The sequence below is a fragment of the Zootoca vivipara genome, chromosome 12, assembly GCF_963506605.1.
Source record: "Zootoca vivipara chromosome 12, rZooViv1.1, whole genome shotgun sequence".
Classification (NCBI taxonomy): Eukaryota; Metazoa; Chordata; class Lepidosauria; order Squamata; family Lacertidae; genus Zootoca; species Zootoca vivipara.
Genome location: NC_083287.1, coordinates 47923636 through 47936780, shown reverse-complemented (window position 1 = coordinate 47936780; position 13145 = coordinate 47923636). Strand labels below are relative to the sequence as shown.

Below are 13145 nucleotides of genomic sequence, written 5' to 3'. Positions count from 1 at the left end.
AGGTAAGACAAATGCTATTTCAAACTATATAAATTAAAGAATTCTGCAGTAACTGCCAAACCCAAATTATTGAAATGCTCAAAATTACTGAATGGAAATTTGCTATTGGATCCATAGATAATCCCTGGAAGGAGTTGCACTTTTTAAAAGAATCTTTGGAACTGGCTGCACCTTACCAGACATTGTTCTTGCTGAAACAGTAGTTTGATGCTAGTTTTTAAATAACATTTATAATTAGTTCCATTAAGTACAATATAATTTTGCAAATGTAATTCACTTGGAGTGAGTTTAGTTCTGTGAATTCATTTTTTGCATATTTATTTCATTAAAAAGTATTTCAAGAAAAATTGTCAAAGCAGATATGAGTTCAAGCTAACTTCAGTAGAAATACACAAAATATTAACAATAAATTCTGCTTAAAATACTTGGTTTTTAATATTAAAACATACCTTGTAAAATAAAGGGAAGATTATCTTACAGCATGTGAAAGAATGATTTAGAGTAATTTACTCTTACCATAGTGCCATAATTACACAATATTTAAAAGAAAAGGAGCCACTACAAAATCTTAAAGAAACATCATTTAAAAGCATGTTTATACAAAAACCAGGATATTAGTAATATAAAAGAAACAGAGCTTAATAAAATAAAATACAAAATATTTTATTTCCATAATTTACATACCACAAGCCCTTTCTCTTTACATTCCAATTTTGTGTGGTTAAGTACCAACAGTTGTGAAAACTAAAAAAAATAGGAAAACTAATTTGTGATATAAAAAGTAAGCTCTCTCTAGTATAATACAAAGAACATAGTTAATTATGTTTTAATAATAAAATGCTGCACATCTTAAACAGATGCAATTAACGTTTGCTCTCTTGCCTCAAACTGCTCATTGGCCTTCAGCAAAACAAGGGAAGAAGGGGACAAGAACTCCAGAAGTGCCAACTGATCCACAGGCTGAAAAAGCTGGAAGGAAGGAAGGATTCAAGGAGTCTACAGCAATAAGGCATTTTTACTTCCAGTCAAGTGAATTTATATGTATATTTGGGTTAAGGAAAAAGCTATGCTGAAATGTCCAGATTGCCATAATCATTTTTTTTCTACAAGAAAATGATAGCATAAGGGGAGAGAGAATCTGTTAAGACTAACGCATCAACATGGTTTTACAACTTTCTTAGGTAAATATGCACTCAACAACAGAACACTGTGATGTGTATTTTTTCAGGCTATACTTTGATTAGAATATATGTGTTTTAACATTTAATCCAAATGTTAATTCCTTTTTTTTAAGAGACAACATATTTTAGAATAAATTAAGACATTATTAAAGGGACAGTCACAACAAAATATTAAAAGCATGTGTCCTTAATTTCAGGGAATCCTAGCAAACAATTCTAACTTCCTGTAAAAACCAGTAGTCATACTTCAAGTTGCGTCCCGTGGCAACCAGGAAGTACTGAAACAGGTTACTTCTGGGTTTCGCCGCTCGTGCGTGCACTAAATCACGCCACATGCGTGCGCAGACGTATCACTTCGGCTTGCGTCAGTTCCGTGTTATGGACAGGCCTCCGGAACGGATCCTGTCCATAACATGAGGTTCCACTGTAAATATATTTGCAAACACAGGTGAAAACTATTAACCTGTACTTAAATGAGCCTGTGAGAGCAAAGAGGGAATAAAATATGCCGTGGTAAAAGGTGATACCAGCTTACCTGAATTAGTTTATTAACCATATATAGAGTTTCTATGTGAACTCTGTCAGCTGCTCCCTCTAAGGGAGGATAGACTACAGAAAACACAATCATATTTTATATAGCATATGAAGGATATGATTCATAATCCAGTGTCTGAGTAAGAACGCCGGTCAAAACAAACTCTGCATTGTGAACATCTGCAAATACAGGGGAGGGGAAACATAAAACTTAATCAATACATCCATAGTAAATTAATTGCAGCTACTGATCTTTTAATGTTTATGTTTTGACTGAAAGGACTTGGATTGAGGAGCTGCCAATTGAAACTAAGAAAGACGGAGGCAGCGCTTATTCAAGGTAACCATGAAGCTGGCTTTGTGTGTGTTCTTAAAACATTAATGTTCAAGGAGACTGACATTCTGATTAAGAGGCAGTGTGCACAAGGGATACTTGGCAGTTGGGTGCCAGAAACAGACCTGTGCAAGCTGTGTCAGAGTGGGGCACATTTGCAGCCGGTGAGCTGGACAAGTCATGGAAGTGGCCACTCCTAAGCTGAGCTAGTGCCAAGTTTGACATCTTCAATGTAAAGCTATAAATACACCACAGGTGTACATTGGTTCTGTGTGCAGCCTGAATAACAATGTGATTTGAGGTGATTCAAGGTTGTCTTTCATGTTGAGTTGGACTGTGTTGTTAACAAGGCAGGCTGAGGTGGAGCAGCAAGTTGCCAGCCTTCCAAATATCACTGTGGTCCCAGTCATTCCATTAAGTTAACTGTTATGTCACACAGACACCACTTTTATTTTCTCAGAAGTGAAACTAAGCTCAATGGGAAGCTTGCAGGTGAACGGGGTATCTTTTATTCTGACAGAGAGGTTTGGATTTCAATCCCTTTGAGTACTGCATTTTTCGCTCCATAAGACGCACTCATTTTGGGGGGGGGGGGAGAGAGAGAGGAGACCTGCTGGTCCCGCCGCCTCTCGCACAGGCAGGGAGAGGAGCTGCGCTGTGCCTCTCCCAATGACAGCTCCTCTGCCTGCTCTTGCAAGCGGGAGGGACGAGCAGCAAGAAAGGGCTTCTTTCTTGCCAATCGCCCTGCGGCTGTCTCCCGCATGTGCAGGCAGAGAAGCTGGCGGAGACCGTGGAGGTGGCGGGAACAGCCCGATTTCGGTCTGCTCCTTGCCTCCCACCTCCTGCCACTGGCAGGGGCCGCGGAAGGAGCAGGCACAGCCAGATTTCGAACTGCTCCTCACCCCCCAACATCCTGCCGCAGGCCGTGGAGGGGGCAGGGACAGCCGTGCTCAGCCTCCTCACCACAGTGTGACAGCGGCAGGGAGGAGGCAGAGTGGGCTACAGGATTTGGGGGGAGCCCAGCCCCCCTCCTTGAAAAATGGGGGTGAGGCTGAAGACCCCTCAGGCTCCAACCCTTGGGGCGCCTGCTTCTAAAAAATAAAATAAAATTTAAAAGTCCTGTGCACAAAGAACCCTGAATGGATCTTCCTTGAAGTTCACAGTCTTAATACTCTCTGGTAGGTTTCCTTTCCCTGCAAATTTCATCAGCAAGTGAAAAGGGGGGGAAATATAGCCCCTTTTTAGATTCTCTATTATAGTTAATGGGGACAAAACAGAGCACTAGATTTAACAGCACCGATTCAAATAATGAATCACAATGGAATGAAACTTTCAGGGGTCTTGATTTTGATTCCTGCTGATTCTGTTTGACAAATCCTGTTTCACCTCCAACATTTTGCATTGGGATTTATCTGAACCTGATACCCACCCCTAGCAAAAGGTGTTTTTTTCCTAAAACTATGCAAAAGCCCATTGTGTATAAAATCTCCCACAAGCCCATACATCCAGGATTTGATATATATTTCAACTACAGTGGTACCTCGACTTACGAAGACGGTCCGTTCCACGGCGCTCTTCGTAAGTCGAAGTCTTTGGTTGTCAAAGACTTCTGGGTTTGCCGACTTCGGAAGTCGAGTCATTCAGATGTCGAGGTACCACTGTATAACCAAACTATTAGATTGTGATACATTTCTTTCCTTAAAGTGTTGGTGCCATGTTGCATTGTTAAACATTGTTACAAGTATAAAGAACACATACCTATGCCTCTGGCAAAATATTCTCGACATAAGTGAAGATCATTTTCGCAAGAAATCAGAATAATCTCTGATAAGCTCTGTATTAAAAATAGTGAAATTGAGTCAGCTCAAATGGACACATTTTCTAAGCAGAAAGATGTTAGAAAATCAATCAAGATCACACTCACTTTGTTTTGCTTGTGTTCCATGAGCTTTCGGAAAGAAGGTTGTTTGGTCAATACCTTTCCTCCTGCACATTCCACAATAGATTTCATAGTGGAAAGGCTAGGGCAAATTCCAGGTGTAATATAGAAGTACTTTCCCTAAAATCAAAACATTTATGAAACACAAAACACATCTATCTGTATGTCTGCATCTGTGACACTGACCACTATGTCACTGAGCAGGTACCAGTGTGGGCTGTTCACTTCCTGTCAATTAGCATTCCATTTTGTGGTATATTAACTTCTCACCCTGTCCTGCCTCTTCTCTAATGTTATCATTTTTCCCCCTTAAGCTGATGTTCGCCATGGATACCTTGCTAATTTCTTCTACAAGGGAGGAAGAAGGTTCTGACTTGCTATTTCTACAAAATCTCAAGGCAGCCCCACCCCATAGTTTTTATACACTGTACTCAAGTAGAAGAACACTTAGAAGCAGAAGTGGGTGGGTGAGGGGACAAGAATGTTGCAATAATTAATATAGGGGAGATAATATAATGGAATTAAATTTTGGTATTGTCTATATAAGAAAAGCACATTTGAATTATGAATAAATCAGACTATGTTTACAGAGGAACCTATAGCAAGTTCTTACTTTACCATCTGCTTCCAAATGTTTGCTTAAAATAGAAAGTACATAGCTATGTCATCAGTAATGTAAAAAGAGGCATCAATAAACAGAATAACAACCAAGTTTCAGTGGATCTTTCAGTTATAATTTTTAACAAAGGAAGAGAATCAGCCTGTCTCTAGGTTCCCTGCACAAACTGCAGTATAAAACAACATGGTTGACAGATTATTTCTGTTCTACAAGGACAGTCATTCATTAAATGGAATGTTTTTAAATTACAGAAGGAAAAGCATTAAAATGGTCAGGCATAAATACTCTCCATTATCTGCAAAGAGTTAATGCATGATGGTATGATGTTTTGGCAATTTCATAATTTGAAATATTACTTTTAAATTATGAATGTCAAACCTTAGTTGCCATTCTCAAAATGATGTTTCACTGGGTAACAAAGAGCTGAGCTTTAGACCATAATTACAAAATTATAGATTTATTAGCTGAATACAAGAGGCTTGATAATCACCTGGACATAGGAAAATAGAAAAAGCTAAAAGAACTGTCAAGATTCTGAACTAGAGGAGAAAAATAACCAACAACTATGTAGCAAGAAATAGTGATCTTGAAAAGGACTGAGAAGCAGGAATAAAACCAAAGGTTTTGGAGATTTGAGAAAACTAAAAGAAGAAAAGAGATGCGGATGGTTGCCAATATCAAAGATTAAGTCAGTTCCAAAAGGACACAGAGTCAAAACCAGATTGCAAAGAATCACATAAAGAGGAAAGATAGATAACAGGAGAGAACAATGTCCTTGGGAACTACAGAAAGGGATGGAGGCGACATGGATAAGCTCCCATTTCTTCCCCTACCAAAGCCAATAATAAAAAAAAATTGTTACGTTCCAGGACAGTGAGGAACTAGCTGAAGTGACAAATATAACAAAGGATGCTGGTGTAGATACCACATGTGCTGGGAGTTTTATAAATTACATAAAGTTTTACTCTTGCTTCTACAAATCCAAGAACTAGCTCCACAACTGTTTAAGAACTGATCCCAGAGTTTGTTTGTTTTTCTTCTTCTTCCCTCCCTGTGCCTTTTCCCTTGACTATCATTTTTTAGACTGTAAGCCTCCAGGCAGGGACTGTCTTGTTTTAATTCATTGTATGTAAGCTACTCTGGGAGACTTTTTGGCTGAATAGAGGGGTACTAAGGCTCTAAATAAATAATAATATAACAAGTCATTTACAGGCGAAGTACTTCTCAAAGACAGTCAATTCAGAAAACCTGCCAAATTATGGTGAAGGAAGAATTATGCTGACTTTTGCACTGATAAACCAGTTTGTAATTGGCTAGCAAACCATATTCCCATGTCATGATTTGAATTGCATTTGCAAATCATGGTGGCAGTTAAAAGTGATCATTCTGTTTGCAGACACTGCTATAAGCCAACTTACAAAGCAGATGGGAAATGAAAGCACATGCATGATTCTAAATTATGATTTTGTCTGGAAGACACAACCAAGCTTTTGGTGTGATGCCTCAGTGGAATCCAGTCTACAATATTTAGTTATACTGAATTACTTATATTTCAAAATAAAAGCTAAAAGTAGTTGGAAATACTAGCATAGGTGAAGGTAAAGGGGCCCCTGACCATCAGGTCCAGTCATGTCCAACTCTGGGGTTGCAGCGTTCATCTCGCTCTATAGGCTGAGGGAGCCAGCGTTTGTCCGCAGACAGCTTCTGGGTCATGTGGCCAGCATGACAAAGCTGCTTCTGGCGAACCACAGCACCGCACGGAAACGCAGTTTACCTTCCCGCCGGAGCGGTCCCTATTTATCAACTTGCATTTTGATGTGCTTTCGAACTGCTAGGCGGGCAGGAGCTGGGACTGAGCAAGGGGAGCTCACCCCATTGCAGGGATTCGAACCGCCGACCTTCTGATCAGCAAGCCCTAGGCTCTGTGGTTTAACCCACAGCGCCACACGATGATAACACTCATGTTTAAACACTTGGTTCACTTTTAAAAAACTATGTACCTTGAAGAGCGGTGTCTCCTGTGCTTTCTTTAGAGATTCTTCTAAGCTGAAACAGAAAAGAACTTCAGCTTCTGCATCCCTGAGTATGTAGTTTTGCTCTTCTAAAATAGAGAAAAAATATGTAACTGTCACTATTCATAATACAAAAAGATGCAAGCATCTACTCCTGAGAAAATAATCTGTTATCAGAAAAAAATAATTTATGAATTTATAGACTATCATATCAGATACTACTACTTTAGTTTGGGCATTTAGATTCAGTTGCCCCACCATAAGTTTCATCAATAAGGAAGATGCCAATGGGGCAGCTAGTGATTGTCTTCTTTTAAAAATCAATAGCTTAATTTTAAGAATTGCTTGGGTCCCTTAAATTAAGCAGCACAACTCAATATAAGAAGCTGGAGTTAAGTACTTGCTTTGATTTTATATTTAAAAATTTAACACTTGAAAATTGCTGAGTGAAGGGGAACTACTTTTAAAACCACTGAAAATGTAGAAAAAGAAATCACTCATAAAAAATGCAACGAGAGATGTTAAAGTTCTACATGCATAGCCATAAAGATGGATATTGGGAGCTGCCCAGAGTGGATGGGGCAACCCAGTCAGATGGGTGGCGTAATAAATTAACAATAATATTTTTTTGTAAAATAATAAGCACTGCTTATTGTAAACTGTACCTACAAGTAAAATACACAGAACTAGGAGGGCATTAACCCTCTTATTTGGCTCACTCCCCTGGTCACAGGGGAAACTTCTATTTCAAAAAAAATTATTTGATTGTTTCAGTGTTGTTCCCCTGCTTAACAGCAAGAAGGGCACTATTTTGCGCATGCTTCATTTTTGTGTTTTAAAGGAGAGACTTTATATCACTTATACTGACAAACTTTAAGAATTACTTACCTATAAACTTCTGGCCCTTGAAACACTCTTCCAACCATTCTGGGGTTACTATATGCTTTACAACTGAAATAGCTGTAAGGAATTTTACAGTACGTGTCACTTTACTCGCTATTAAGTGAGTGCATTTCTGGGCAGATTCTGCTACTTCACCTCCAAGAATGTAGAGTTTCTGAAAATTGTAATCAAAAAGGGTTATAGCCTCCAGCCACATCATAATAGTTCAATCAAACTAAAAGCAAGATAAACTAAGCCTAGTTCACACAAGCATACACATAATTAATGTACATTTGATGACCAGTAACCAAGCACATGAACCAGCTCCACTGAAAAAGAATGTAAGGCAGCCTTTCTCAACCTTGTGTATTGTCAGACTACAACTCCCATCATACCTAGCCAGCATGGCCACTGGTCAGGGATGGTGGCAGCTGTAGTTCAAGAACATCTGGGGACCCCAGGTTGAGAAAGGCTGCTGTAAGGTGATAAAGCCTATGTCTGTGATGCCACACCTCTGATGTCTTTTATGCTATTACATTAGCAGCAAACGTAATTGTGCGAAACTACCCCCAGATATACCATATAGTCTAGCAACCAGAAGCCAAAGAAGAGTCCTGTTAAATTAGACCAAAGAACAGAATACTAGATCAGATAGGCTAAAGAATTGTCAAATTTGGGGGGCCTCTTGATAGATTTGCAAACTAAATAAATTGCCATGGGCACCATACAAACACCAAGACTAAACACACACCACAACCTGTTCTATGAGTTACAACAGAACACTACGTTCAAGCCTAATTTCAGAATGAGGGGGTGAGGGGAGGAAACCCTGTGGGTGCCAGAAGAGGTCTCTAGACACATGTACCCCTCACTAGCAACCCCCAAGATAGGCCTTTGGTCTGATCCTGCAGGCTCTTATGATGATTTAGGTTTCTCTACAAGACTATATAGTAGATCTAAGAGAGTTTCATACATGTATGTTTTGTTGCAGCAACTGATAACTTGCTTGCATGAATGGGCCACCAGAGGTATAGAATCACAAGACAAACATTTTATAATATTTTGCAGGGCTTTCAGTAGAGAAAAATGTTACAAAAGTGTTTGTTCTGTTAAGACTGAGGAAAGTCACCTTGATGTACTGATGCACCTGGGAAGGCTCAAATCCCGTGAAGAGCACTACTGGTGTCAATTCTGGTGTCACGTTTTTAGTAGGAGTTGGCAAGTCTTCAATTCTACAAATACAAAATACTGTTAATACAAAACAGAGTATTTTTGGATTTAAAATTCAACACAATTTTGATATACTGTTTTCCTAATTAATATCTAAATGTAGAGAAGGTCCATGAAGTGTGTAGAAACACACCATATACAACTTTTGTTTGGATTTAGCTGGTGCAGCAATCTTTTGTAGAATATTTTATCTCTTAAGTGCCTATGTATGGCATTATTTCAAGGTTCATGTTTTCTTACATACTTTGTCTATATATAAGGGTCTGGTGACTTCTGTTTCAGTGTATCTGAAGAAGTGTGAATGCACACAAAAGCTCATAACAATAACAAACTTAGTTGGTCTCTACGGTGCTGGAAGGAATTTTTATACTTTGACTTAGTTTGCACCCTCCCTCCTCCCTCCAAACTGTTCACTTCCCACAGCACAAGTGTCTCTCTAAATAATCATCAGCAGAATGATACCATAATATAGTGGGGCCAGGGAACCTTTTTCAGGCCACGAAGGGCATTCTCTCACCTTCAGAGATCAACATGCTCGTGTTGAATGGGCCAGAGGCAAAAGTGGGTGGAGCCACAGGTACAACTCTTACCTTTGCAAAGTACACACAAAGGTCCAGCCCAAAGGTTTCTACACACATACAGTACAAATTTCTTGATCTTCCATCAATGTAAGCAAAAGACCTCATCATAGTTTAAGAGTGCATTCCACCCAGGCAAAAGAACACAAGGAAGGTGCAAAGCAAGGTGGAGAACTAGGAAGGCAATATAGACTAGTCAGTATTTCTCAAACTATGTTGTAGTCCAACAACAGCTGGGAACACAAGTTTGAGAAGCGCTGAGAGAGTCCTGAGACAGGGGGGCCCAAAAGGCTGCATTTGTCCCTTAGGATTGCAGTTTGCCACTCCAGACGGAGATTTCCAGAAGTTTTAGCAGTAGTTTTAATAATGTTATTTAATAGACTAAGAATGTGACACATTGGAGAATGGCCACTCTCTCACCTTGGCCGCTTGCTTGACGGTTGAATTACTGATTCATTTTGCTTTGGTTTTAATGGTAATCTCAAACCCTACAACAAATAATATAGAAATATATAAGCACACACACACACACACACACACACACTTTCCCTCTAATAATTATTTACTATTTCACAGCAAAATCTTTTTAGCCATAGTAATTAAAATAAAAGCAGATTTAGCACACTTAATGCCTCAGCATAGAACCCTAGATGCAGTTTAAAAGGTCTATTTTGGGGGAGGGTTCAGATAATATTTTAATTAGTTTTTGTGTGTGCACACTACACAACCTTATATGCTTCACCAGTCATCAAATAATTATAATAGAAATTGTCAACAGAAAGCAGTATCAAAACTGAAGGTTGTTCAAGATACGGCCTGGTGTCAACGTCACATATAGTTTAGCATGAGAAAAGCCACAGCCCCAAATGTATGTACTCCCACCACCCCAATGCAGCCATAAGAACTTCTGAAGTTTTCACTTGTCACTCTTGTCAAACTTGTATTGCTAATACACTTCTGCAAAAATCCAAACATGTTCAAAGAACATTTAAATAGCAAATCATATTTATTTTTAAAATTGGATTCTTTACTCTTATGTTAACTGCCCTGGAATCAATTTTAAACAAAGGACAGCATAAGTGTATCTTAAACAAATGAATCTTTTAAGGATTTATATTCCTTTCTCCAAACAGATTTATGATGTTCCCACTGAAATAGCAGTTAAAGTAAATAAATTATTACCAAGTCCACATACCATTAGAAGTTCTGATGATACTTTTAGTGGAACTCTCCAAGCCTCTGGGAACAGTGAACAGGAAAGAACAAGTTTTGACATGAGGACATATATTTTCTTCACACTCCACCACACTAATTACACACACAGTCTGACAGTGTGCATGGAACATCCCCTCAAAGTGGGATGTGTTGCTTCCAGTTTTGCACAAATGTTCTAGCGGTGCAATCCTAAAAGACTTTAAAAGGAATGAATGTCATTTCCTATGGGGCTTCCTTTTGAGTAAACCTTGCTTGCTTAGAACAGTAAATCAGAAACCCAAGCAACAGCCATACTGACATGTCCCAAGCCATGCAAAGTTCGTAAGTCTGAGCAACAAGTTTTATTTATTTATTCATTTATTTCTTTACTGCAGAAGACTAACATTTGCTATGCTGTATGTCTGGAAACTCTTCTTACCAAGAAGGTTTAAAACCAAATGTTGATTAGGAGCAAGTGGTTCTTGAAGATTGAATACTGTGTATCGATTGTGCTGTATTTGCCGCAGTGCTTCAAAATTTCCAAGTAATATATCACAGAGCCATTGTGCATTAACACATGGTATCCTCCACTCTTTGGCTTTCTCATACTTTAAGCCAGTTGGCCTTGTTACAGAGGGAAAAGAGACACAAATAATACTAAACATCTTATTTATTTTCATTTATGAATCGCTTCCCATGAGGCATCCCAAAGCCATTTACAATAAAAACTTATATAGAACAGTTGCATAAATAAAAATTTAAAACCATTGTACATATAAAACCAATTTATGGAACCATTATATATAGTGGTACCTCACAAGGCGAATTTAATTCGTTCCACGGGTCAATTCGTTTTACAAAAAAATCATCTTGCGAATTGCGGTTTCCCATGGGAATGCATTGAAACTTAATGCGTTACTATGGGCTTTCTCCCACTCGCCTTGGTGGCGGTGACGCTGAGGCAGCCAATCCCGGGCCGCCCCAAGGGTGAGCGCAGCGCATGGGGCGAGCAGGAGAAAGCGTGCGGCGCTCGCCCTCCGGCCGGCCTGGATCAGCCCCCTCAGCGCAGCAGCCGCCACGCACTTTCTCCTGCTCCCCCCCCGCTGCGCTCGCCCTCCATCCCCCGGAGCCAAAGCGCAATGGTGCGGGGGCTGTTGCCGCCTGCCTTCCCCTTGGCCCGGGGAAGGCAGGCGGCGAGAAGCCCTGGCAAGCAGCACCCACCGCTCTTCGGCTCCGGGGGACAGAGCCGAAGCGCGGCGGGGGCTGCTTGCCGGGGCTTGTCGCCGCCTGCCTTGGCAAACCCCAGGGAACCAGCTGTAGCGCGGAAAGAAGGCAAAGGAAGATCAGCTGTCAGCTTCCCGCACTGACAGCTGATCTTCCTTTGCCACCATTCTATGGCCGCGTTTTGCAAGACGCTTTCGTCTTGAGAGTTTTTCGTTGCGCGAGGCATTCGTCTTGCGAGGTACCACTGTATATGTAATGTGTTTAAAACAATAGATACCAATTGGGATAATTTTTTTTAGAATGTATTAACTTCTCTATTCAGCTTATAATTTTATACTCACTAATATTTTCACAAATTGTAACAATATTATTTATATATCATGGTTAATAACAAAAATCAAAATATAAGCCACTTACTCTTTACAGATGAGAACTGTGTTGCTGCGACAAAGATAGCCTGTGTACTTTGCACCTGAGAGGTAGGCCATCAGCTTAAGATCATCTCTGTCACTATCAACAAAACCTGTCACTGAGATTATCTGGAACAGAAGATTATTCAACCATCAGAAATATGAGTAAACAGAAATTTTAAATAAATGCTATCAGAAAAAGTTGTAAATCTCTCTTGGTCATTTGTAGTACAGTATGTGTCTCTTTGCCCACCTTTCAATGCCTTCCAAAAGTGTCCTATTCTTTAAGTACATACTATGGGTGTGTATCTGAAGAAGTGTGCATGCACACGAAAGCTCATACCAATGACAAACTTAGTTGGTCTCTAAGGTGCTACTGGAAGGAATTTTTTTATTTTGTTTCGACTACATCAGACCCACACGGCTACCTACCTGTAACTAATACTATGGGTAACCTTTTCTTCCCAAGTCTTCAGTTAATTTGAAGTATGCTATGAAATAGTAACTCTTCTCATTCTCAAAATGTGGACACATAACTGCAGCCAGACATTTTTCTATTTACAGTGGAACCTCGGTTTATGAACACCTCGGTTTATGAATTTTCGGTTTATGAACACCATGGACCCATCTGGAACGGATTAATTCATTTTCCATTACTTTCAATGGGAAAGTTCGCTTCGGTTTATGAACGCTTCAGTTTATGAACAGACTTCCGGAACCAATTACACCCATGCTTCAGTTTATGAACGCTTCAGTTTAAGTACTCCGCGGACCCGTCTGGAACGGATTAATCCACTTTCCATTACTTTCAATGGGAAAGTTCGCTTCAGTTTATGAACGCTTCAGTTTAAGTACTCTGGAACGGATTAATCCACTTTCCATTACTTTCAATGGAAAAGTTCGCTTCAGTTTATGAACGCTTCAGTTTATGAACAGACTTCCGGAACCAATTGTGTTCATAAACCGAGGTACCACTGTATCTAAATCTTTTCATACTGCTTTTTAGCC

General features: G+C 39.6%; 1 protein-coding gene across 1 annotated transcript in view; it reads right to left on the bottom strand.

The window, feature by feature from the left end:
- Positions 1 to 642: 642 nt before the first annotated feature.
- The window catches only part of PAXIP1 (PAX interacting protein 1), a 24722-nt gene continuing 12219 nt past the window's right edge, over positions 643 to 13145 (bottom strand). The window contains exons 11-21 of the mRNA XM_060280913.1: positions 12145 to 12266; positions 10943 to 11127; positions 10505 to 10548; positions 9730 to 9797; positions 8631 to 8733; positions 7508 to 7676; positions 6608 to 6708; positions 3974 to 4108; positions 3808 to 3883; positions 1836 to 1895; positions 643 to 1042 (exon numbers count right to left, since the gene is read on the bottom strand). Coding sequence (XP_060136896.1) covers positions 1026 to 1042; positions 1836 to 1895; positions 3808 to 3883; positions 3974 to 4108; positions 6608 to 6708; positions 7508 to 7676; positions 8631 to 8733; positions 9730 to 9797; positions 10505 to 10548; positions 10943 to 11127; positions 12145 to 12266 — 1080 coding nt within the window. The 3' untranslated portion in view covers positions 643 to 1025. The remainder of the gene's footprint in view (positions 1043 to 1835; positions 1896 to 3807; positions 3884 to 3973; positions 4109 to 6607; positions 6709 to 7507; positions 7677 to 8630; positions 8734 to 9729; positions 9798 to 10504; positions 10549 to 10942; positions 11128 to 12144; positions 12267 to 13145) is intronic.